At 51.2% G+C, this 26,522-nt stretch overlaps 1 protein-coding gene and 1 long non-coding RNA gene across 2 annotated transcripts; one reads left to right on the forward strand and one right to left on the reverse strand.

Moving 5' to 3' along the window:
* Positions 1-5,317: 5,317 nt before the first annotated feature.
* Positions 5,318-12,111, forward strand: LOC135994167 (uncharacterized). The gene is made up of 4 exons (XM_065644502.1): positions 5,318-5,533; positions 6,262-6,446; positions 8,587-8,713; positions 10,089-12,111. The coding sequence occupies exons 1-4, from the start codon at positions 5,318-5,320 to the stop codon at positions 10,479-10,481; spliced, it is 921 nt and encodes a 306-aa protein (XP_065500574.1). The 3' UTR covers positions 10,482-12,111.
* A 4,503-nt stretch (positions 12,112-16,614) lies between these two features.
* LOC135994346 (uncharacterized) lies at positions 16,615-24,038 on the reverse strand. The gene is made up of 6 exons (XR_010606986.1): positions 23,924-24,038; positions 23,460-23,533; positions 23,006-23,190; positions 20,738-20,864; positions 18,412-18,424; positions 16,615-17,702 (listed from the first exon to the last, which is right to left on the reverse strand). It is a non-coding gene; the product is annotated as an uncharacterized LOC135994346 (long non-coding RNA).
* Between the last annotated feature and the right edge of the window lie 2,484 nt (positions 24,039-26,522).

The following is a 26,522-nucleotide window of genomic DNA, read 5'->3' on the forward strand; positions in this document are numbered from 1 at the left end:
ACAAGTTTGCAAAACCCGGCCCAATTCCTGTATGGGGAACCGAGTGAAAACGTAACCCATAAATGTGTACAATTAATAGAATATCAAACCAAAATTAGAGAAGATTTAGAGGAAGAGGAACTGCAAGATGGGGAAAAACTATTTGTAGATGGGTCATCCCGAGTAGTAGATGGGAAGCGAAAATCCAGATATGCTATAATAGATGGCAAGACCCTAAAAGTAAGGGAATCAGGTCCTCTTAATGTGAGCTGGTCTGCTCAGGCTTGTGAACTATATGCTGTATTGCGGGCTTTACAAGTACTAAAAGATAAAATAGGAACTGTCTTTACCGATTCCAAATATGCCTATGGAGTGGTTCATATGTTTGGAAAAATCTGGGAGGAACGAGGTTTAGTGAACTCCCAAGGGAAAGGACTCATACATGAAGCATTGATCAGGCAGACCCTAGAGGCTCTGAGAGGACCTAAGCAAATTGCGGTAGTACACATAAGGGGTCACCAAAAGGGAGTGTTGCCTTGAATAAAGGGAAACAACATAGCAGGTGAAGAAGCAAAGAAAGCCGCTTTACTAGTACTAAAAGAGGCAGAACAAACACAAATTAAAGTAAATCATACCATGAGCTTTACCATCCAAGAAAAAGAAAAACTCAAGCAATTATGGGTCACTGAAAAGGAAGGAAAATGGTTTTTATTGGACGGAAGGGAAGTTCTCCCGAAGGGTGTTGCATGGAGAATAATGAGGGAATTTCACAGGCAAACCCACTGGGGGGTACAGGCGTTAGTGGACCAATTTGGGGCTAAATATATGTGTATAGGAATATATGATATAGCTAAGAAAATTGTTGGAGAGTGCCTCACATGCCAGAAAGTGAATAAGCAACAACTTAGAGAAAGATTACGTGGAGGGCGTGAGTTAGCAAAAAGACCCTTTTAGAAAATACAGATTGATTTTACTGAGCTTCCAAAAGCTGGGAGATATAAATACTTTCTAGTTCTGGTGGACCACTTGACTCATTTTGTAGAAGCCTTCCCAGTAGCTCGAGCCACAGCAAAAACTGTGGCCAAAACATTATTAGAAAATATTATACCACGGTACGGAAACGTAGCAGTAATTGACTCTGACAGGGGGCCCCATTTCACTTCAAAAGTTATTAAGGAGATTCTAGGTCCCTTAGGAACTAAGTGGGAATATCATACACCATGGCATCCTCAAAGCTCAGGGAGGGTAGAAAGAATGAATGGTGAAATTAAGAGAGAGTTAACCTAATTAATAATTGAAACAAAAATGAGTTGGGTAAAATGTCTACCTTTGGCCCTGTTAAATGTGAGAACACAACCCAGAACAGACACTGGAATTTCCCCTTTTGAGACGTTGTATGGAATGCCATATGACCTAGAAACACCTATCGAACACCCGAAGGTAGAGGAAAAAGTATTGCAGGAATATATTGTGGAACTTATGAAGAGAAGGTGGGAATTAATACAAAAAGGACTGATAGTACAAAGACCGCCTCTAGACATTGCAACACATAAAATTAAACAGGGAGATAAAGTATTAATTAAAACTTGGAAAGAATCTTCTCTAACCCCCCGCTGGGAGGAGCCTTTTCTTGTCTTGCTTACCACAGATACTGCAGTCCGGACCACTGAAAGGGGGTGGACTCACGCTGATCGAATTAAAGGACCAATTCGGAATCGTCACTGGGAAGCGACCAAGAATCCGGACAATCTGAAAATTACCTTTCGGAGGAAAACGGATGAGTGAAATTATCTTTTGTAACAACCTAAGCTGTATTTGTTATCCTTTTATTTGTATAAGTGTAGAAATTGTAAAGAAAAGTGGTGGGTCCATTGTCTCTATGGGAGTCCTCCTAGCGGTATTTGTCATAAGTGTTACAATAATGGGAGAAAACTAACTAACTGAGCACTTCGAGTCGGGGGGGTAGCAACTAGAAAACTGATAAGGGATTCTGAAGAGTGGTGGGATAATCTTACCAAAAAAAAAAAAAAAAAAAAAGAGGTATAAATCCTGGAAAGTATAGTTTCCAAACAGACGAATTTTGTCTGATAAAAGCTAAGACCGTACAGGTTACTTTGCTGAAAAGCAGTAGCTAGAGTGAGGTGTGGAGCTTGGGAAGTTGGGAAGTGAAAGATAAAAAAATAAGGGTGTATGTAAGTCAAGGCCGATTAAAATAAAGGAGGTTCCCCTGAAGAATACGACTGCTGCCAAGAAGATGGTACACCTTGCTGCTCTAGACAACAGAGTAGGCAAGGAAAAAGGCAGAGGCGTACTACTGTGGGGACTGGGGTTAATGAACCACCTCCAGGAAGGGCTCATGAGACTCCTTGACTTACAACTCCCAAAACAAACCATCTCAAAACTTCCCCGGAACCTCCTAGCCCTCTCTAAAAATGAATGTAAAATTCTAAGAGATTGTCAGAACGCCTGGAATGCTAATGGCAATAGAAAAGTCACACCACTCTTCTCAACCCTAAATCTAAGCATTTGGATAATAGGTCTATTACAAATGGTATCAGGGTCAGCCCAAGGAAGAGAAAACCCCCACCAACCTTATAAATGGAGCTTAATTAGGTGGGAAGAGCAACAAATCATTGCCCAGAAACCTGTAGTGGGAAGCCCCAGCTTTAAGACGACTCTTTGCCAACTGGTACCCATAAAACCATATCTAGACGTTAAGGGCTTTTACTTTTGCCCTAGCTCTAACCCTGGGAAAAGGTACTGTAACCATCCCAACTCATGTTATTGTGCCTATTGGGGATGCGAGACGGTAGCATCAGATTGGCCCCCAGGGGGAGGAACAGACAAATTCCTGTCTGTGGGGTGGGGACCCTATGGATGTATTCCTCCTAAGCGAGACTCCAATGGTGGAGTGATATTACCTGGGAATTGTAAGCATTTATACATTAATATATCCAATCCCACAGACCCCGCCTGGCAAATAGGAAAAACTTGGGGAGTAAGGTACTGGGAACCCGGGACAGATAGGGGAGGTCTTATTTTTATAAAGAAGGAAGTAGCGAGACCCACTCCTCAAGCAATAGGTCCCAATATAGTAGTTAAAGGACTAAAAAAAGTCATACCCTTTGAAGCAAACTACTTTGACTACTAGCAATTCCTTGATCACGACTAGTACCTTACTGCCCATGAGAGAAATAGTGAATGAAAATCCCCTATGGACAGTCATGCAAGCAGCTTATAGCACGTTAAATGAAACTAATCCTAATGTAACTACTAATTGTTGGCTGTGTTATGATACCAAACCTCCTTTTTAAGAAGCCATAGGGGTTAACAGCACCTATAACATAAGTAGTGATTCTTCCTCCCACTGTCAGTGGGATGATAAGAAAAAGGGAATAACCATGCAACTTGTCACCGGAGTAGGAGCTTGTATAGGTAAAGTACCGAAATCTAAGCAATCGCTCTGTAGTACTATCCAACCAGAAATAAACAGAACCGAAACATGGATTATTTCCCCGGGTGGGGCTAGATGGATATGTTCTGAAACAGGACAGAACTTAGAAAGAATCGAGAAATCAGTAACTGCGTTAGAGAAATCTTTAACTTCATTATCGGAGGTAGTATTACAAAATAGAAGAGGAATGGATCTCCTCTTCTTACAACAAGGAGGACTGTGTGCAGCTCTAGGGGAAGAGTGTTGCTTTTACGCAGATCACACAGGAGTAGTAAGAGATACTATGACCAAATTACGGGAGGGTTTAGAAAAACGAAAGAAAGAGAGGGAAGCAAAGCGGAGCTGGTACGAATCCTGGTTCACCCAATCCCCCTGGTTAACTACTTTGTTATCTACTATAGCAGGACCTTTAATAATATTAGCGTTAATTCTGACCTTCGGGCCCTGTATATTAAATAGAGTTATCGAACCAGTAAAAAACTGATTAGAAGCCGCTCACTTAATGTTATTGAAAAAAAACCAGTATGAGCAGATAGAAGAAGACAGAGTTGTTGAACACGAAACTTCCATCCTTTCTCTAGCCCGAGAATCTATTATCCGCTTTGATCAACAAAATGATAAAAATAAAAAGGAGGGATTGTAATAAACCCATGTTGTAAATTTGTTAATCAAACCGGTACGTTATCTTGTGCAAACATTTATGAAACAGTACAACTGGGGAAATGTATTGGAGTTGTGTGGGTGAGGTGAGCTGCGCGTGTCCGGAGGGGTGGGGTCGCCGCCTGCGGTGTGGAGGGAAAATGTTGCCTCCATCCCGCAACCACCGGAGAGCCTGAGGAGACCCCCCCGGCAACCAGACGTGGAGCCGCAGAAGACATCGGGCTAAACTGTATCAACTTGGAAATCTACCTGGAGACAAAAACACTATAAAAGAGGGACTCTGGTGGGGGTGGGTTGCGTGCCGTTGGTGGAGCTGAGACTCCCCAGCCGACCAGCGCTGTTTTGCCTGCTTGCTTAATAAATTTTAATTGGATAATTAAAATTGGCACATGATTCGCGATCCTCGTTTATACTACTGTTTTGCATGTTTAGTGCTTGCTTAATAAATTTTAATTGGATAATTAAAATTGGCACATGATTCGCGATCCTCGTTTATACTACTGTTTTGCATGTTTAGTGCTTGCTTAATAAATTCTAATTGGGTAATTAAGATTGGCATACGGTTTTGCTTATAACAGCCATGAATAAAACACAGAGTGGCACAGAGCTGATGTCAGACATCTGCTCTGGTTGTGGCTGGGATGGAGTTTTCTTCCCAGCAGCCCATGTGGTGCCGAGTGTTGGGTTTGTGAGCAAACCAGCGTTGCAGCTGCGAGCGCTGGTTGTGTTCGATGCTGTGGGCAGGAGTGCGGACCCAGCGTGTGGTGCCCGGGCCGGGTGCTGAGCTGGGCTGTCCCTTGGGCAGGGACAGGCTGGAAGGCTCGTGGAAAAGGGACATATTTTAAGGAGCAGAAACACAACCTCCTCACGTTTTCCTCAGCATTTGCTCCAAACTGAGAATCAGTGGCAACCAGGAGGATCCTCTTTGTCTGAATCCAAGCAGCAAGAAAGAGACACTAACGAGAGATGCCCCTTTGCGCAGACCGGGCTGAACTTTGCTCAGCTCTAGGGGGATGTAAGCAAACGACTTGCAGAGGGGCTGCAAGGCTGTTCCAGCCCCACAGTGACAGCAGGGCCACTCTGGTCCCTTCAGGGGGATTCGCTCTGGGGACAGAGGAGCGAGGGCGACACGGGCAGGAGCAGCCCGGGGCGAGGGAAGAGCCCGAGCTGCTGCGGCTCTGGGGCCATTTCTAGTCAGGCCGCGCAACGGACACCCCCGTTGCTATGGCAGCGGGGCTTTCCAGGGCCGGCCCCGCGCGGCGCAGCCCCTGTCGCTATGGGAACGGGTCCTTCCCCGAGGGCGGCGCGCTCCTTGCGGGCGGCGGGCTGGCTGAGCGCCGCGCCGTGCGGCGGCGGGGCCGGGCGGGAGTTCGGCACGGCCGGGGGGTGACGGGCCGAGCAGCCCCGGTTCCCCCGGGCGGGCAGTGGGAGCCGGTGGAGGTGCAGGGGGGGAAGCTCTCGGCCCCTGGATTCCCCGAGCGCGGCTGTCGGGGCGGGCTCAGGGAGGAGCTGGGCTGGGAGCTGCGAGGCGCTTCCCGCATCCATCCCTGGGGCGGGCGGGCTGGGGCTGGTGGGGCAGAGGAGCCCCAGGGGTGAGCCAGGGGGGGGTCCGCTGGCACCAGCACTGTCCCGCGGGTGAGCGGGAGGAGGGGCCGGTGCCGTGGCCAGCACGTCCCCAGCCAGGGCAGCACTGGGCGGCAGCAGAGGGGTCAGGGCTGCGACTGCGGAGCAGCCCGAGCTCAGCGTCCTGTTCCCAAATCCTCTGCGCACTTGGGGTGCAGCGTGCGGGTGTTGTGATGACAGCAACAGCTCTGTGCCGTCACCCCTCAGGGGCTCTCTCCGGGCAGGACCTCGGTGAAGGTGTCAGGAGGATGGAGCCAGGCTCTTCTCGGTGACAGCCAGTGGTAAGACAAGGGGTAATGGGTTCAAACTGGAACACAGGAGGTTCCAGTTAAATTGGAGAAGAAACTTCTTCTCAGTGAGGGTGACAGAACAGCCTGCCCAGGGGGGTTGCGGAGTCTCTTTCTCTGCAGACATTCAAACCCGTCTGGACACCTTCCTGTGTAGCCTCATCTGGGTGTTCCTGCTCCAGCGGGGGGATTGGACTTGATGAGCTCTCGAGGTCCCTTCCAGTCCCAGACATTCTGTGATTCTGTGATTCTGTGAAGGTGCAGGAGACCGCCGGGCAGTGGGAGCAGCTGCTGCGGCGGGAGAAGGAGCAGCAGGTGGCTCGGCTGCTGTGGCAGCGGCAGGACGCGAGGCAGGAGCGGGCAGAGCTGCTGGCGCAGCACCAGCAGCGCCTGAGGTCGCTGGAGCAGCAGCACCAGCTGGAGCAGCTGCGGGAGCTGCAGAGGTGAGAGCGGCACCAGCGGCACACGCGTGGGGCCGGTACCCCTGCTCTGGGCAAAGGAACCAGAGAATGGTTTGGGGAGGCGGTGAAAGGAGAAAATCAGAGTCCAGAAGCGCTGGGTTGTGGGCAACTGGGTGTCTCGTGGAGTGGGGGTTCGCTTTGTAGGTGGACACAAGGATCTGGCTGGAGACATCATGTCAGAGTGGAGGCGCTGTGTTTTGAAAGGAGTTGTACCCCATGTTTTCTCTACCCCAAATCCCTTTTGTTCGGGTGAACGAGTCACTGACATGTTTTGGGTCAATGAGAAATCTGGTTTTGGAGAAGCCCCTAACCCCCAGATGTGTCCGTCCCAGATGTGTCCGTCCCAGATGTGGATGCCGGTCAGTGGGATGCCCTGTGACAGCCCACCGTGCTGGCCCAGCTCCTGGGACCTGGTTCCACATACAGTCACACGTGTGCACACACACACATACATGTATACACACACACCTACATACACGCACATGCATGTGCGCACACACCTGTGCAGATATTCTCATAGAATCCCAGGATGGAGGGGCAAGGATCACCTGGTCCAACCTTTCCTGGCACAAGCCCGGTCTAGATGAGCTGGCCCAGCGCCCCGTCCAGCTGAATCTTTAAAGTCTCCAGTTTTGGAGAATTCACCACATCCCTGGGGAGATTATTCCAATGGCTGGTGGCTCTCATGGTGAAAAATTTCCTTCTTGTGTCCAGTCAGGATCTCCCCAGGAGTAGCTTGTACCCATCAGCCCTTGTCTTTTCCCTGGGACTCCTTGTACAAAGGGCATGTCCATCTTTGTAGCCACCCTGGAAACACTGGAACATGGTGCTGAGCTCTCCCTGAGCTGCCTTTTCTCCAGGCTGAACAAGCCCAGTTCTCTCAGCCTTTGCTCGTATGGCGGCTGTCCAGTCCTTTGATCATCTCCGTGGCCCTTCTCTCGACCCTCTTCAGCCTGTCCGCATCTGGCTTGGCTGAAAGGGACTTAATTTTCTTCATGCAGTTACATAATTATTACTGTGGTAATCTGAGGGTATGAGGGAAAGAATGATTTGAGGAGGACAGGACACTTTTTATAGCTGTCACGTGTTTTGCAACACAGTGTTCGTTGGTCCCTGCCAAGACGATCACAGAGGTGGTGGCTGGGGTTCTGTGATGGAAATGCTTTTGTTCTGGTATTGAAGCCCAAATCGCCTCTAACAGTCTTAGAGCAGTGAATCTGGAAGTGTTGGTTTGCCTCAGCAGGCAAAGCCTCTGCTCCTCAGCGGAGCTCTGTGACCGCTGTGTCACTTGTCAACACCGTCACTGAGTGCAATGGCAGTGTAAAAACCAGGTGCTTTGGAAAGCTCCCCCGCTCTCTGCTGACGTTCAAAACCTGTCTCATGTGCACCCTGAAAATACACGTTGAGGCAGTAAAGCAGACCTCAGGAAGGTCTGGCCCTGCAGGCTGGACATCCCCAGCCCTGGATCAGCCAGGTGATGCAATAGCACAGCCTCTCGATGTCATAGTGCGTTTCCGTGACACTCCCAGGCTGTCCCCAGGGTCCCCTGGCTGCTGACACCACAACCTCTCTTGCCAGATCTCTGGCTGCCCTCACTGCTCGCCACGCTCTGTGCCGCAGAGACGAAGCAGATGCAGACATTGTCATCCTCATCCCTTTCGACGGCCATGGCTGAGACAGGTGGAGTCCTGAGACTCCTCCTTTCCTGCCCTAGTTCAGCATCAGGGGTGAGCTGCATTGTGCCTGAGGGGATTTGCATCCCCAGGCCTTGAGCAAATCCACTGATGAGGAATCCACAACTGCTCTGGGCAACCTGTTCCAGGGTCTTGCCAACCTCATAGTAAAAAATGTTCTTTTATCGAGAACATTGGTATTCTCTGGTAAGACAGGACTCTCATGGTACGGGAACAAGATGTCACCAATGGGTGACTGAGATGGCTTAGAGAACCCCTGTCAAAGATATTAGCAAAAGTACTTTTAATATGATGTTGTAAAAGTGCAACTTAACCAAGTTTGATGGCAAGTTCACTCTATCAGTGTACGGCACAATCATTTGAACAGTGATTGAAAACTCCTAAGGCACAGGTCAAAGTACCAAGATGCACTTCTGCTCTTTCCTCAGGCTTTATCAGCATCTCGCAGCATGGACGGAGCCCGGGTGGGGACTTGGAGACCTCATGGCCCATGGGGCCCCATCTTGGCCCAGTTCACCAGCCCTGGACCCAAATACTCAGTTGGAGGAACAACAGGTAAAACAAGGATCAGAGAGGTGTGTTAGAGCACACCCGTGGTAAAATCAGCTACAAACCTGTTTCTCTTTTTCCCCCTTCTCAGAGAAGCCCCCTGCTCCTAAAACCTTCCCACACAAACCCAGTACATGTGAGGTTTGTTTGTTTGTTTTTTAGTTTTTATTTCTCTATGATTATCACTGGAGCCAGACTGTCAGAAGGTCCAGTTTCTCTTTAAGATTATTTAGCAGTGCAGTTGCAGAAGCTTTTATGCTTAGAGATTTACTGTTTGTTACTACAAGGCACAGTACAGCTCACCTTTATTACTCTTGGAGGAAAAAGGATGGGAATTTTGTGAGCTCTGCAGCTCAGTCTTCTGCAGCTTCAAAGGAGCTTTGAAATGGGGTTGCCTGCAGGTGGCCTTTCACATGCTGTTCTTCATAGGTTACCTGAACCACAACCCCCCAAAGCCCCCGCTTACCCCTGTCAAGGGGCAGAACCTCATCAGCTCATGTAGCTCATGTAGTGCTCATCAGCTCTCATGGAAATCTCCCTCCTGCTCTGAGATAAGCCTCATCTCTGCTCCTAGTCCTTGCAGGTTGAATTCGCTTTGCTTGATTGTCACTGTGGAGAGCTGGCAGTGGAGAAGAAGGTGGAGGAGAAAAATCCTCAGAGCAATTCCTGAAACATATTTCTGGCAGAAAAACAAACCCCTTCTTTCAGGCATCTGCTCTGAGCTACTTAGGATCAGGATTTCACATCCACTGGCCATAAAAACACACAAAGAGAAAAATGGCTGCCCACACCTCCACCAACTTGCAATAGAAGGGCTGTGGTGTTTCCAAATCCTTTACATTCCTGCAGAATTTAAAAACACTTGGGGAATACCCAGTGATGATCACAAACCCCTGGTGCTCTGCTGCTGTACACATGAACTCCCATAGTGCTCGAGATTGGTCCCTTGGCAACCTGGCAGTGTGAAGAGCCGGCGAGAACTGATGGGAACGGCTCCAGGGGATCTCCTCTAGGAGGTCACAGCTGCTGCAAGGCTGAGCTGTTGCAATGAAAAGTTGAAATCTGCCATCACAGATTCATAGAATCATTTTGGTTGGAAGAGACCCTCAAGATCATCAATTCCAACCATAACCTAACTCTGGCACTAACCATATCCCTAAGAGCCTCATCTGTATGTCTTTTAAACCCCTCCAGAGATGGTGACTCCCCCACTTCCCTGGGCAGCCTCTTCCAATGCCTGACAACCCTTTCTGTGAATAATTTTTTTCCTAATATCCAATCTAAACCTCCCCTGGTGCAACTTGAGGCCTTTTCCTCTTGTCCTATAACTTGCTGCCGGGGAGAAGAGACCAACACCCTCCATGCTCCAACCTCCTTTCAGGCACTTCAGAGAGCGATAAGGTCTCCCCGCAGCCTCCTGTTCTCCAGGCTGAACAGCCCCAGGTCCCTCAGCCGCTCCCATCACACTTGTTCTCCAGGGTCTTCATCAGCTCCATTGCCCTTCTCTGAACTCGCTCCAGCACCTCAAGGTCTTTCCTATAGTGAGGGGCCCAAAACTGACCCCAGGACTCAAGGTGTGGCCTCACTGGTGCCAATACAGGGGACAATCACTGCCCTGGTCCTGCTGGCCACACTATTCCTGATACGAGCCAGGATGCTGGTGGCCTTTTTTCCGCCTGGACACACCCTGGCTCATATTCAGCTGCTGTCAATCAACACCCCCAAGTCCTTTTCTGCTGGGCAGCTTTGCATCTGCTCTTCCCTGAGCCTGTAGCGCTGCCTGGGGTTGTTGTGACCCAAGTGCAGGACCCTGCGATTGGCCTTGTTGAACCTCAGACAACTGGCCTCAGCCCAATCATCCAGCCAGTCCAGATCCCTTTTTAGAGCCTTCGTACTGTCCAGCAGATCAACACTCACACCCAGCATGGTGTCATCTGCAAACATACTGAGGGTGCACTCGATCCCCTCATCCAGATCATTGATAAAGAGATTAAACAGAACTGGCCCCAATACTGAGCCCTGGGGACACCACTCGCAACTGGCCACCAACTGGATTTGGCTCCGTTCAACACAACTCTTTGGGCCCGGCCCTCCAGCTAGTTCTTTATCCATCGCATGTACACCATCCAGGCCATGAGCTGCAGCTTCTCCAGGAGATGCTGTGGGATACAGTGTCAAAGGCTTTACTGAAGTCCAAGTATGCAACATCCACAGCCTTTCCCTCACCCACAAGATGGAGCACCTTGTCATAGGAAGAGATCAGGCTGGTCAAGCAGGACCTGCCTTTCATAAACCCATGCTGACTGGGCCTGATTGCTTGGTTGTCCTGTGTGTGCCATGTGATGTCACTCAGGATGATCTGTTCCATGAGGTTCCCTGGCACCGAGGTCAGATTGACAGGCCTGTAATTCCCTGGATCCTCATTCTGACCCTTCGTGTAGATGGGCATCACATTCGCCAACTTCCAGTCGACTGGGACCTCCCCGGTTAGCCAGGCTTGCTGATACACAATTGAAAGTGGCTTAGTGATCACGTCTGCAAGCTCCCTCAGCAGCCTTGGATGGATCCCATCTGCCCCCATAGACTTGTGTGTGTCTAAGTGGTGTAACAGGTCACCAGCCAGTTCCCTTCGGATTATTGGACTACATTCTACTCCCTATCCCTGTCTTCTGGCTCAGGGGGGTGTGTACCTGGAGCATAACTGGTTTGACTGTAAAAGACTGAGGCAAAGAAGGCATTCCACTTCTTTCCAGCCTGCTCCAGTGTCTGTCACCCTCAAAGTAGAGAAATTTTTCCTCATATTCAGATGGAACCTCCTGTGCTTCAGTGCCTGTTGCCTGTCATCCTATCGTTGGGCACCACTGAAAGGAGCCTGGTCCAATCCTTTTGACATCCTTCCTTAAGATATTTATAAACATTGATGATATCGCCTCTCAGCCTTCTCCAGGCTGAACAGACCCAGCACTCTCAGTCCCTTCTCATAAGAAAGGCGCTTTAGTATTAGTATATTAGTAGTAGTAGTATTTTATTATTACATTGTTGTCTTATTAAACTGTTTTTTCTCAACCCACAAGTTTGTCCCTTCCCTTTCACTTCTCTCCCCTGTCCCCCTTTGGAGGGGTGGAGGAAGTATGTGACCAACTATCCTGGTCTTAGTTGCTGGCTGGGGTAAAAGCATGGCAGGGAAAAATAATAGTATCTCGGGAAATCTTGAAAATCACTTTCCAAGATGCTGACACTCTTTTTGGTGGTGGGAAACGGCATGAGAAAGGAAAGCCATAAAAAACTGCAGCTCTGGAGGTCCAGAGTGGATCTGAGGATAAAGAAATGTCATTCTGAGCATAGTGCTGTGGACATCCAGAGGAGTCTGGATCAGCCATGGCTTTGTGTTTCAAGGAACAGCTGGGGAGGATGGGGAGACAGCAGCACAGGAGGGGACATACTGGGATGAGAACAAGGTGGGGAAGCGCATGGGGTGTCTGCAGCCTGCAGGGAAACAGCCACAGGCCTGGGACAGTGTAGAACGGCCTGTGGTGGAGATGGCCAAGGGTGAGGCTGAATGTCCCTGGAAGGCCCAAGGTCTTTGTCCCCTTGGCTATGGCTGATGTCCCTGCCACTGAGCCCTAAGAGGAGACTCATCATTGTCATGGCCATGGGGCCTCATTGCTCCTTGTGCCTCCCCAAGGGAGGTTGGGAGGTGTCACATTGTTGTCCCTCACTTGGCATCGCACTCCCCACATCCCCAGCAAGAGCCCTGAGACACACAGGAGGGACAGGATCTCCCTTCGTAGGGGCAGGGGCTCAAGGATTGACCATCCTCCTTCATCAAACAAACCAAGGGTTTTCTCAGCATCAGAGCTGCTGCACTTTGCCTTTGCCTGATGTAATCACAGTCTCCAATTATCTGTTCTAACGAGTCCCTGGGGAGGCTTTGTCAGTGATGGCCTCAGTGGCACCCATTAATGCTTCAAGGAACTTTGGAGTTTGCTTCTGACTTGGACTTCTTGAGGAGATTCTTCAGTCTGCTCTTGGTATCTGAGGTTCATGGACTCAGCACCAAATACGCCATGGGGCTCATTAAAATACAAAAAGCCCTAACGAGCCATGTCTTTTCCTGTCATTTTCTTCAAGTCTGCAAGACTTGTACAACTATTTGGAGAGGTTTTGGTGGGTTACTTCGTGATGAAGATTTCAAAGAAGATTTCATAAGGGAGGGTTTTTTCTTTCAGTGGTACTTTCTATCATTCTTGATTTCATAGAAGAAGTGACAGCAGAATTCTACACTGGGCATTGATCCAGAGGGTCACCTGAATACACCGGGACAGGCAGGAGAAGCCTACCTTAAGGTCGAACACTGTATGGACAACCTTGCTCCTCATCCCTCCCCCCCAGTCTGCCAGTTCCCTCCTTGGCCACCTGGGACTTGCATCACTTTTCCTCACATCAGACTTCTCCACTGAGGTCTGCAGGTGGATGATGCAGCTCCTCTGCATCAGCTCCCACCTGCTCTCCTTAGAGACCTGGCTGCACTCAGGCACAGAAAGGTTTCTCTTCCATGCCAACAAGTAAACACAATACAATTTAATAGAGTAAAACACTTTCCACGACTGTCTAAGCTGCATCTGGTGAGGTCCACCGTCCACAAGGGACTGTTTTAGACAGAGTTAGGAAAGGATAGATATAAACACAAATAATGTGTTGACTGCCATGTTAATTAGAGCTCTGAAGAATGGGGCAAGTTTGTAACTCCCTGAAGCTCCAAACAGAAACCAAACAGTTGAGAGGCAACTGAATGACCAAAGAGGAAGCGGAGGAGAAAACCTGAGAGTGCTGGGATGGGTGTGTGTCCAGACAGTCTGCTGAAAAGTTTTCCTTTGACATGGACCTTGAATCAGGAGAGCTGGAAACTCCTGAATGACAAGGCAGATGAAATAATAGAGTGTTGGTAATAGAAGTACAGGGGAAGACCAATGTTCTCCTCCTTCCTGGTAATTCACATTTTGACATTTTTTTTAAATATGTAAAAAAGTAATACGTAAAAAGCTTGTCCGTGTAGCTGAAGACATGTGCGTCATATCCATTTCTGTTTCTGGAAAACACTTTCCTTTTTGAAGAAAAGAAAACCTCTCAAAGACTTAAAAAAAAAAAAGTATGTTGACATCTTTCTTGGCTTTGAATCTTTGTCTTCAGTTCTTCTTTTAAGTTTCATTGACATCAGCTGACATCTGATGGGCCTACAGGCATTAAGCCAAGATCATTTTCTGTCTTGTATAGCACCCCATGCCCTCTAAAACTTCTCTGCCCAGGACTCTTCACACTTTGCCCAGAGCGAGTCACACTGAGGCGTTGACTGGTTCACTGGTTGAGATGTTGGTTTAGATGGTCACCTACAGCACAGGTGGATTCATGCCCCATAATCGTCTGCTCTGACCAGTTAGAGCCCAACATCACAATGGGATCATATGAGAAGTGAAGTTGAAGGGCCCTCAGGAGTCTGCAGTCCAACCTGTCACAAACTGGGTCAGACCAAGGTGTTCAAGCCCTGATTCAATCAGAGTTTGAAAACCTCCAAGGACAGAGGCTGCTCAGCCTCTCTGGGTGACCCGAGGCAGCACTTGGCTGAGCTCCTAGGGCAGGGGTGTCAAACTCATTTTCACTGGGACCACATCAGCCTCACGGTTGCCTTCAAAGGGCCAACTATAGTTTTAAGACTGTATAAATGTAGGAAAAGTTGTATATATACAGTCCTAAAATTACATTCGTCCCTTTCAAGGCAACCATTGGGCAGATGTGGCCCCTGGTGAAAGTGAATTTGACACCCCTGTTCTAGGGAAAAAACTTTTCCTTATGTCCTGGCTGAACCTCACCTCTTTCACCTTCCACCCATTGTTTTTTGTCCTTCTGCAATGCACTACAGTGAAGAGCCTGGCTCTGCATTCTCCATCACCTCCTCGTTGGCACTGGCAGGCTGTGATGAGGTCCCTGTCAGCCTTCCCTTCTCTGGCATGGACAAGCCCGGCTCCCCCAAACTCTCCCCACAGGCAAAGTGCTCCAGTCCCTGGCTGTCCCCAGGGCCCTTTGCTCAACCCACTCCAGCTTGCCAATATCTTTCCTGAATTGGGATCTGAGATCTGGATGGAGTATTCCAGAGAATCCCTTCCCTCCACCTCCTGGCCGTGCTCCTGGTGGCACAGCCCAGGGTGCTCCTGGCCTCCATTGCACCAGGGCACACGCTGCCTCCTGCCCAGCTCCCTGCCCAGCCGGACCTTTCCCACAGAGCTGCTCGCAGCCAGGCAGCCCCAGCCTGTGCCATTGCCAGGGTGAGTCCCCTGCAGGGGCAGACACGGGTGTTTGTCCTTCTGGGGCTTCCTGAGGTTCCTGCCAAGACGTGCTCTCCTCCTTGAACCCCTTCATTGAGCAGAGAGGCCTGGGTGGGTGTTCCAGTAAAGACCCAGACACAGAAGGCATTGAGTCCCTCAACCCCAGCATCACTCTCTGCTGTTATTAAATTCCCCTCCCCACCCAGTAACAGCCCTGCATTTCCCTTGTTCTGCCTTGGTCTCTGATGCAGTGGTCTCTTTTCTTGCAGCCACCAACTCCAGGTGAGCTTTGCCCTTCCCAAAGTCATCCCTGCACAGCAAAGGCGATGCACATAGACTCCTTGTCTGTACTTGTCCTTGCTGTCACCCCTGGCAGCTGCTTTGTGGCCCCTGTCTGCACCCTGTGCTGTGACAGCCCAGCTCTGCTGCCCCACACATGGTCCCACAGCCCCACGGTGCAGGCACAGCACAGGACAGGGTGCATTCGGGGTGGGGAACGGTCTCCCAGTGTGATGCCCACATGGTCCTTGGTGCTTTCTCACCCCATGGCCTTCCTGTGTGGCAGCCTCTCCAAGCTCCTGGAGAGGCCGTGTCAGCTGTGGGGTTCACAGACAGCCCTGCTCCAGGGTCTGCCAGGGTCTGGGCCAGGACAGAGGCTGGGCAGGGCTGGCCATTCCCTGAGACAGGCCCTGAGCCCAACAGGAGGATGGAGATGGCCTCACAGGGAACCTCACCCGTAAACCTGGGCTGAGCGGCCAGTGCTGGAAATGACCCATGAGAGGTGGCCAGTGGCTGGGCAGTGCCAAAGGCCCTGGGCCACCTTCCTGGTCTGTCCATGCCACCAAGGTCACAGAGCAGCCTCCTCTCTCCTGCACCTGCAGGACATTGATCCCTCCCACAAGCCCTGGCTCTGCACCACAACCCCTGGTGTGAGTCTTCACCCTGCATGGCCATGCAGCACGACATACAGGCTGATGTTTTTCTCTCCCAGGTACTTTCCAGCCCAGCTCAGCTCCCTCGAGTCTCTCCCACCTCCCCTGCCCTCTCTCCACCTTCAATGTCCTCTCCCCAGCAAAGCCCAGTCGGGGCTGGTCCCACACCAGTGCCCACTGCAGGTGCTCTGGGCAGTCACCCCACAGCCTCTGCCCCTCTGAAGGGCACAGCAGCTCCTGGGGGTCAGAAAGCGGTCAGCCCCGGAGGTGGGTGAACACGCATGGCAAAAGGAAAAGGAGGCACCTGTGTCCTTTGCTCTCCTTTCCAGGATATCCTGAGAGGTCCTGAGCCCCTTCATGCCATCCCATCTCCCCAGACCAGCACAAAAGCCCTGGCCCTTGAGGTCCTCCTTGGACAGTGCCTCATGCCCAGAGGAACCAAATGTCCAACAGCAGCTCCATCACCCAGTTCCTCCTCCTGCCATTCACAGACACATGGGAGCTGCAGCTCTTGCACTTCTGGCTCTTCCTGGGCATCTACCTGGCTGCCCTCCTGGGCAACGGCCTCATCATCACCACCATAGCCTGTGACCAGCACCTCCACACCCCCATGTACTTCTTCCTCCTCAGCCTCTCCCTCCTTGACCTGGGCTTCATCTCTACCACTGTCCCCAAACCCATGGCCAATTCCCTCTGGGACACCAGGGCCATTTCTTATATGGGATGTGCTGCCCAAGTCTTTCTGTTTTTCTTTTTCACTTCAGCAGAGTATTGTCTCCTCACCATCATGTCCTACGACCGCTACATTGCGATCTGCAAACCCCTGCACTACGGGACCCTCCTGGGCAGCAGACCTTGTGTCCACATGGCAGCAGCTGCCTGGGCCAGTGGGTTTCTCAGTGCTCTGCTGCACATGGGCAATACATTTTCGCTGCCGGTCTGCAAGGGCAATGCCCTGGACCAGTTCTCCTGTGAAATCCCCCAGATCCTCAAATTGTCCTGCTTAGATGCCTACCTCAGGGAAGATGGTCTTATTGCTTTTAGTGCTTTTCTATTTTGGGGATGTTTTGTGTTCATCGTGCTGTCCTATGTGCAGATCTTCAGGGCCGTGCTGAGGATCCCCTCTGAGCAGGGACGGCACAAAGCCTTTTCCACATGCCTCCTTCACCTGGCCGTGGTCAACCTGTTTGTCAGCACCTCTTCTTTTGCGTACCTGAAGCCCCCCTCCATCTCCTCTCCATCCCTGGATCTGGTGGTGTCTGTTCTGTACTCAGTGGTGCCTCCAACATTGAAGCCCCTCATCTACAGCATGAGGAACCAGGAGCTCAAGGATGCTCTGAGGAAGCTGATGAGTGAATGTTTTCAGCCATAGCCTACCCACCTTCCTCTTCAATGGCTCCAGTGTACAACATGACAGGCCAATCTTTGTTTCCCTCTTATACATTTTTTTTCTTTTTCCACTTGTGATATTGTTGTTCTAAAAGAAATGCCACCCTACATCTCCTCCTGCTTTAATATCCACCCATGTTATGTGATCCAGAGACCTTGTTTAACCAGGGAGTGTCTTAAATACAAGTGAAATCAGTGAACATGATTTTTATTTTTTTTTAATTTTTTAGGGTTTTTTTCTTATGTCTGAGACCCATTCTCATTGTATCAGGGATGAATGGGAAATGAAAATGGTGGAGAGAGGGCAGGGGAGGTGGGAGAGACTCGAGGGAGCTGAGCTGGGCTGGAAAGTACCTGGGAGAGAAAAACATCAGCCTGTATGTCGTGCTGCATGGCCATGCAGGGTGAAGACTCACACCAGGGGTTGTGGTGCAGAGCCAGGGCTTGTGGGAGGGATCAATGTCCTGCAGGTGCAGGAGAGAGGAGGCTGCTCTGTGACCTTGGTGGCATGGACAGACCAGGAAGGTGGCCCAGGGCCTTCGTCACCCCCCAGCCACTGGCCACCTCTCATGGGCCATTTCCAGCACTGGCCGCTCAGCCTAGGTGTACAGGTGAGGTTCCCTGTGAGGCCATCTCCATCCTCCTGCTGGGCTCAGGGCCTGTCTCAGGGAATGGCCAGCCCTGCCCAGCCTCTGTCCTGGCCCAGACCCTGGCAGACCCTGGAGCAGGGCTGTCTGTGAACCCCACAGCTGACACGGCCTCTCCAGGAGCTTGGAGAGGCTGCCACACAGGAAGGCCATGGGGTGAGAAAGCACCAAGGACCATGTGGGCATCACACTGGGAGACCGTTCCCCACCCCAAATGCACCCTGTCCTGTGCTGTGCCTGCACCGTGGGGCTGTGGGACCATGTGTGGGGCAGCAGAGCTGGGCTGTCACAGCACAGGGTGCAGACAGGGGCCACAAAGCAGCTGCCAGGGGTGACAGCAAGGACAAGTACAGACAAGGAGTCTATGTGCATCGCCTTTGCTGTGCAGGGATGACTTTGGGAAGGGCAAAGCTCACCTGGAGTTGGTGGCTGCAAGAAAGGAGACCACTGCATCAGAGACCAAGGCAGAACAAGGGAAATGCAGGGCTGTTACTGGATGGGGAGGGGAATTTAATAACAGCAGAGAGTGATGCTGGGGTTGAGGGACTCAATGCCTTCTGTGTCTGGGTCTTTACTGGAACACCCACCCAGGCCTCTCTGCTCAATGAAGGGGTTCAAGGAGGAGAGCACGTCTTGGCAGGAACCTCAGGAAGCCCCAGAAGGACAAACACCCGTGTCTGCCCCTGCAGGGGACTCACCCTGGCAACGGCACAGGCTGGGGCTGCCTGGCTGCGAGCAGCTCTGTGGGAAAGGTCTGGCTGGGCAGGGAGCTGGGCAGGAGGCAGCGTGTGCCCTGGTGCAAGGGAGGCCAGGAGCACCCTGGGCTGTGCCACCAGGAGCACGGCCAGGAGGTGGAGGGAAGGGATTCTCTGGAATACTCCATCCAGATCTCAGATCCCAATTCAGGAAAGATATTGGCAAGCTGGAGTGGGTTGAGCAAAGGTCCTTGGGGACAGCCAGGGACTGGAGCACTTTGCCTGTGGGGAGAGGCTGAGGGAGCCGGGCTTGTCCATGCCAGAGAAGGGAAGGCTGACAGGGACCTCACCACAGCCTGCCAGTGCCAACGAGGAGGTGATGGAGAATGCAGAGCCAGCCTCTTCACTATGGTGCATTGCAGAAGGACAAAAAACAATAGGTGGAAGTTGAAAGAGGTGAGGTTCAGCCAGGATATAAGGAAAAGTTTTTTCCCTAGAACAAGGGTGTCAAATTCACTTTCACCGGAGGCCACATGTGCCTCATGGTTGCCTTGAAAGGGACAAATGTAATTTTAGGACTGTATATATACAACTATTCCTACATTTATACTGTCTTAAAATTAGAGTTGGCCCTTTGAAGGCAACCGTGAGGCTGATGTGGCACCAGTGAAAATGAGTTTGACACCCCTGCCCTAGGAGCTCAGCCAAGTGCTGCCTCGGGTCACCCAGAGAGGCTGAGCAGCCTCTGTCCTTGGAGGTCTTCAAACTCTGATTGAATCAGGGCTTGAACACCTTGGTCTGACCCAGTTTGTGACAGGTTGGACTGCAGACTCCTGAGGGCCCTTCAACCTCATTTCTCATATGATCCCATTGTGATGTTGGGCCCTAACTGGTCAGAGCAGACTATTATGGGGCATGAATCCACCTGTGCTGTAGGTGACCATCTAAACCAACATCTCAACCAGTGAACCAGACAACGTCTCAGTGTGACTCGCTGTGGGCAAAGTGTGAAGAGTCCTGGGCAGGGAAGGTTTAGAGGGCATGGGGCGCTATACAAGACAGAAAATGATCTTGGCTTAATGCCTGTAGGCCCATCAGATGTCAGCTGATGTCAATGAAAATTAAAATAAGAACTGAAGACAAAGATTCAAAGCAAAGAAAGATGTCAACATACTTTTTTTTTTAAAGTCTTTGAGAGGTTTTCTTTTCATAGAATCACAGAATCACAGAATCACAGAATGTTAGGGATTGGAAGAGACCTCAAAAGATCATCTAGTCCAATCCCCCTGCCAGAGCAGGAACACCTAGGTGATGTTACACAGGAAGGCGTCCAGGCAAGTTTTGAATGTCTCCAGAGAAGGAGAATCCACAACCTCCATGGGCAGCCTGTTCCAGGGTTCCGTCACCCTCACTGAGAAGAAGTTTCTTCTCAAATTTAAGTGGAACCTCTTGTGTTCCAGCTTGAACCCACTACCCCTTGTCTTACTGTTGGTTGTCACCGAGAAGAGCCTGGCTCCATCCTCATGACACCCACCCTTTATATATTTATAAACATTAATGAGGTCACCCCTCAGTCTCCTCTTCTCCAAGCTAAAGAGACACAGCTCCCTCAGCCCTTCCTCATAAGGGAGATGCTCCACTTCCTTAATCATCTTTGTGGCCCTGCGCTGGACTCTCTCCAGCAGTTCCCTGTCCTTCTTGAACTGAGGGGCCCAGAACTGGACACAATATTCCAGATGAGGTCTCACCAGGGCAGAGTAGAGGGGAAAGAGAACCTCTCTCGACCTACTAACCACCCCCCTTCTAATACACCCCAGGATGCCATTGGCCTTCCTGGCCACAAGGGCACAGTGCTGGCTCATGGTCATCCTGCTGTCCACCAGGACCCCCAGGTCCCTTTCACCTACACTGCTCTCTAATAGGTCATTCCCCAACCTATACTGGAACCTGGAACCTGGCTTCTCTGAGAAGTGGGAAAAAGGGAAACAGGTTTGTAGCTGATTTTACCACGGGTGTGCTCAACACACCACTCTGATCCTTGTTTTACCTGTTGTTCCTCGGACTGAGTATTTGGGTCCAAGGCTGGTGAACTGGGCCATGATGGGGCCCCATGGGCCATGAGGTCTCCAAGTCCCCACCCGGGCTCCGTCCATCCTGTGAGATGCTGATGAAGCCTGAGGAAAGAGCAGAAGAGTGTCCTGCTACTTTGATCTGTGCCTTAGGAGTTTTCAATCACTGTTCAAATGATTGTGCCATACAGTAATAGAGGGAACTTGCCATCAAACTTGGTTAAGTTGCACTTTTACAACACCATATTAAAAGCACTTTTGCTAATATCTTTGACAGGGGTTCTCTAAGCCATCTCAATCACCCACTGGTGACATCTTGTTCCTGTACCGTGAGAGTCCTGTCTCACCATAGAATACCAATGTTCTCGATAAAAGAACATTTTTTACTATGAGGTTGGCAAGACCCTGGAACAAGTTGCCCAGAGCAGTTGTGGATTCCTCATCAGTGGATTTGTTCACGGCCTGGGGATGCAAATCCCCTCAGGCACAATGGAGCTCATCTCTGATGCTGAACTAGGGCAGGGAAGGAGGAGTCTCAGGACTCCACCTGTCTCAGCCGTGACTGTCGAAAGGGATGAGGATGACAATGTCTGCATCTGCTTCGTCTCTGCGGCACAGAGCGTGGCGAGCAGTGAGGGCAGCCAGAGATCTGGCAAGAAAGGTTGTGGTGTCAGCGGCCAGGGGACCCTGGGGACAGCCTGAGACCGTCATGGAAACGCACTATGACATCGAGAGGCTGTGCTATTGCATCACCTGGCTGATCCAGGGCTGGGGATGTCCAGCCTGCAGGGCCAGACCTTCCTGAGGTCTGCTTTCCTGCCTCAATGCGTATTTGCAGGGTGCACATGAGACAGATTTGAAACGTCAGCAGAGAGCGGGGGAGCTTTCCAAAGCACCTGGTTTTTACGCTGCCCTTGCACTCAGTGACGGTGTTGACAAGTGACACAGCGGTCACAGAGCTCCACTGGGGAGCAGAGGCTTTGCCTGCTGAGGCAAACCAACACTTCCAGATTCACTGCTCTAAGACTGTTAGAGGCGATTTGGGCTTCAATACCAGAACAAAAGCATTTCCATCACAGAACCACAGCCACCACCTCTGTGATCGTCTTGTCACGGACCCACAAAAAACAGTGTTGCAAAACACGTGATGGCTGTAAAAAGTGTCCTGTCCTCCCCAAATCATTCTTTCCCTCATACCCTCAGATTACTGCAGTAAGAATTATGTAACTGCATGAAGAAAATTAAGTCGCTTTCAGCCAAACCAGATGTGGACAGGCTGGAGAGGGTCCAGAGAAGGGCCACAGAGATGATCAAAGGACTGGGCAGCCACTATACCAGCAAAGGCTGAGAGAACTGGGCTTGTTCAGCCTGGAGAAAAGGTGGCTCAGGGAGAGCTCAGCACCATGTTCCAGTGTTTCCAGGGTGGCTACAAAGATGGACATGCCCTTTGTACAAGGAGTCCCAGGGAAAAGACAAGGGCTGATGGGTACAAGCTACTCCTGGGGTGATCCTGACTGGACACAAGCAGGAAATTTTTCACCATGAGAGCCATCAGCCATTGGAATAATCTCCCCAGGGAAGTGGTGAATTCCCCAAAATTGGACACTTTAAAGATTCAGCTGGACGGGGTGCTGGGCCAGCTCATCTAGACCGGGCTTGTGCCAGGAAAGGTTGGACCAGGTGATCCTTGTCCCTTCCAGTCAGGGATTCTGTGATTGTATGAGAATGTCTGCACAGCGTGTGTGCACGTGTGTGCATGTATGTAGGTCTGTGTGTATGCATGTATGTGTGTGTGCACACGCGTGACTGTGTGTGGAACCAGGTCCAGAAGCTGGGCTGGCATGGTGGTCTGTCATGGGGCATCCCACTGACCGGCATCCACATCTGGGACGGACACATCTGGGACGGACACATCTGGGGGTTATGGGCTTCTCTACCAAAACCAGATTTCTCATTGACCCAGATTATGTCAGTGACTCATTCACCTGAATGGAAGAGATTTGGGGCAGAGAAAAGACAGGGTCCAGCCCCTTTCAAAGTACAACGCATCATGTCGATGTCCCCAGCCAGATCCCAGTGCCCACCTACAAAGCAACCCCCCACTCCGGGAGACACCCAGCTGCACACAACCCAGTACTTCTGGACTCTGATTTTCTTCTTTCACCACCTGCCCAAACCATTCCCTGGTTCCTTTGCCCAGAGCAGGGGTACCGGCCCCACGCGTATGCTGCTCGTGCCGCTCTCACCTCTGCAGCTCCCGCAGCTGCTCCAGCTGGTGCTGCTGCTCCAGCGCACTCAGGCGCTGCTGGTGCTGCGCCAGCAGCTCTGCCCGCTCCTGCCTCGCGTCCTGCCGCTGCCACAGCAGCCGAGCCGCCTGCTGCTCCTTCTCCCGCCGCAGCAGCTGCTCCCACTGCCTGTGGGTCTCCCACACCTTCACAGAATCACAGAATCACAGAATGTCAGGGATTGGAAGGGACCTCGAAAGCTCATCCAGTCCAATCCCCCCGCCCGAGCAGGAACACCCAGATGAGGTTACACAGGAAGGTGTCCAGACGGGTTTGAATGTCTGCAGAGAAGGAGACTCCACAACCCCCCTGGGCAGCCTGGTCCAGTGTTCTGTCACCCTCACTGAGAAGTTTCTTCTCCAATTTAACTGGAACCTCCTGTGTTCCAGTTTGAACCCATTACCCCTTGTCTTACCACTGGCTGTCACCGAGAAGAGCCTGGCTCCATCCTCCTGACACCTTCACCGAGGTCCTGCCCGGAGAGAGCCCCTGAGGGGTGACGGCACAGAGCTGTTGCTGTCATCACAACACCCGCACGCTGCACCCCAAGTGCGCAGAGGATTTGGGAACAGGACGCTGAGCTCGGGCTGCTCCGCAGTCCCAGCCCTGACCCCTCTGCTGCCGCCCAGTGCTGCCCTGGCTGGGGACGTGCTGGCCACGGCACCGGCCCCTCCTCCCGCTCACCCGCCCGACAGTGCTGGTGACAGCGGACCCCGCCCTGGCTCACCCCTGGGGCTCCTCTGCCCCACCAGCCCCAGCCCGCCCGCCCCAGGGATGGATGCAGGAAGCGCCTCACAGCTCCCAGCCCAGCTCCTCCCTGAGCCCGCCCCGACAGCCGCGCTCGGGGAATCCAGGGGCCGAGAGCTTCCCCCCCTGCACCTCCACCGGCTCCCACTGCCCGCCCGGGGGAACCGGGGCTGCTCGGCCCGTCACCCCCCGGCCGTGCCGAACTCCCGCCCGGCCCCGCCGCCGCACGGCGCGGCGCTCAGCCAGCCCGCCGCCCGCAAGGAGCGCGCCGCCCTCGGGGAAGGACCCGTTCCCATAGCGACAGGGGCTGCGCCGCGCGGGGCCGGCCTTGGAAAGCCCCCGCTGCCATAGCAACGGGAGTGTCTGCTGCGCGGCCTGACTAGAAATGGCCCCAGAGCCGCAGCAGCTCGGGCTCTTCCCTCGCCCCGGGCTGCTCCTGCCCGTGTCGCCCTCGCTCCTCTGTCCCCAGAACGAATCCCCCTGAAGGGACCAGAGTGGCCCTGCTGTCACTGCGGGGCTGGAGCAGCCTTGCAGCCCCTCTGCAAGTCGTTTTCTTACATCCCCCTAGAGCTGAGCAAAGTTCAGCCCGGTCTGCGCAAAGGGGCATCTCTCGTTAGTGTCTCTTTCTTGCTGCTTGGATTCAGACAAAGAGGATCCTCCTGGTTGCCACTGATTCTCAGTTTGGAGCAAATGCTGAGGAAAACGTGAGGAGGTTGTGTTTCTGCTCCTTAAAATATGTCCCTTTTCCACGAGCCTTCCAGCCTGTCCCTGCCCAAGGGACAGCCCAGCTCAGCACCCGGCCCGGGCACCACACGCTGGGTCCGCACTCCTGCCCACAGCATCGAACACAACCAGCGCTCGCAGCTGCAACGCTGGTTTGCTCACAAACCCAACACTCGGCACCACATGGGCTGCTGGGAAGAGAACTCCATCCCAGCCACAACCAGAGCAGATGTCTGACATCAGCTCTGTGCCACTCTGTGTTTTATTCATGGCTGTTACAAGCAAAACTGTATGCCAATCTTAATTATCCAATTAGAATTTATTAAGCAAGCACTAAACAGGCAAAACAGTAGTATAAACGAGGGTCGCGAATCATGTGCCAATTTTAATTATCCAATTAAAATTTATTAAGCAAGCAGGCAAAACAGCGCTGGTCGGCTGGGGAGTCTCAGCTCCACCAACGGCACGCAACCCACCCCCACCAGAGTCCCTCTTTTATAGTTTTTTTTTGTCTCCAGGTAGATTTCCAAGTTGATACAGTTTAGCCCGATGTCTTCTGCGGCTCCACGTCTGGTTGCCGGGGGGGGGTCTCCTCAGGCTCTCCGGTGGTTGCGGGACGGAGGCAACATTTTCCCTCCACACCGCAGGCGGCGACCCCACCCCTCCGGACACGCGCAGCTCACCTCACCCGCACAGCTCCAATACATTTCCCCAGTTGTACTGTTTCATAAATGTTTGCACAAGATAACGTACCGGTTTGATTAACAAATTTACAACATGGGTTTATTACAATCCCCCCTTTTTATTTTTATCATTTTGTTGATCAAAGCGGATAATAGTTTCTCGGGCTAGAGAAAGGATGGAAGTTTCGTGTTCAACAACTCCGTCTTCCTCTTTCTGCTCATACTGGTTTTTTTTTCAATAACATTAAGTGAGCGGCTTCTAATTGGTTTTTTACTAGTTCGATAACTCTATTTAATATACAGGGCCCAAAGGTCAGAATTAACACTAATATTATTAAAGGTCCTGCTATAGTAGATAACAAAGTAGTTAACCAGGGGGATTCGGTGAACCAGGATTCGTACCAGCTCCGTTTTGCTTCCCTCTCTTTCTTTCGTTTTTCTAAACCCCCCCGTAATTTGGTCATAGTATCTCTTACTACTCCTGTGTGATCTGCGTAAAAGCAACACTCTTCCCCTAGAGCTGCACACAGTCCTCCTTGTTGTAAGAAGAGGAGATCCATTCCTCTTCCATTTTGTAATACTACCTCCGATAATGAAGGTAAAGATTTCTCTAACGCAGTTATTGATTTCTCAGTTCTTTCTAAGTCTTCATCGACGGCGGCTCTTAAAGAATTGAAACCCTGTTTTTCTTGAATAAGAGAGGTTATCCCTGTACTTGCTCCTACTGCCCCGATTCCTAACAACGTGGCTATTGTGATAGCTGTGATTGGTTCTCTTTTTATGAGGTAATGTCCAGTATCCCAATGATCACACAGTACACTTTCCTGATGATACAATATTCTCGGGATAATGGTAGCTAGTATACAATACTCCCATGAGTCATTGAACATACTTAGAGATATACACGGGGTGAGTCCCATTTCAGAACATATCCATCTAGCCCCACCTGGGGAAATAATCCATGTTTCGGTTCTGTTTATTTCCGGTTGGATAGTACTACAGAGCGATTGCTTAGATTTCGGTACTTTACCTATACAAGCTCCTACTCCAGTGACATGTTGCATGGTTATTCCCTTTTTCTTATCATCCCACTGACAGTGGGAGGAAGAATCACTACTTATGTTATAGGTGCTGTTAACCCCTGTGGCTTCATAAAAAGGAGGTTTGGTATCATAACACAGCCAACAATTAGTAGTTACATTAGGATTAGTTTCATTTAACGTGCTATAAGCTGCTTGCATGACTGTCCATAGGGGATTTTCATTCACTATTTCTCTCATGGGCAGTAAGGTACTAGTCGTGATCAAGGAATTGCTAGGAGTCAA

Source organism: Caloenas nicobarica, chromosome 14, assembly GCF_036013445.1.
Source record: "Caloenas nicobarica isolate bCalNic1 chromosome 14, bCalNic1.hap1, whole genome shotgun sequence".
In the NCBI taxonomy this organism is placed as follows: Eukaryota; Metazoa; Chordata; class Aves; order Columbiformes; family Columbidae; genus Caloenas; species Caloenas nicobarica.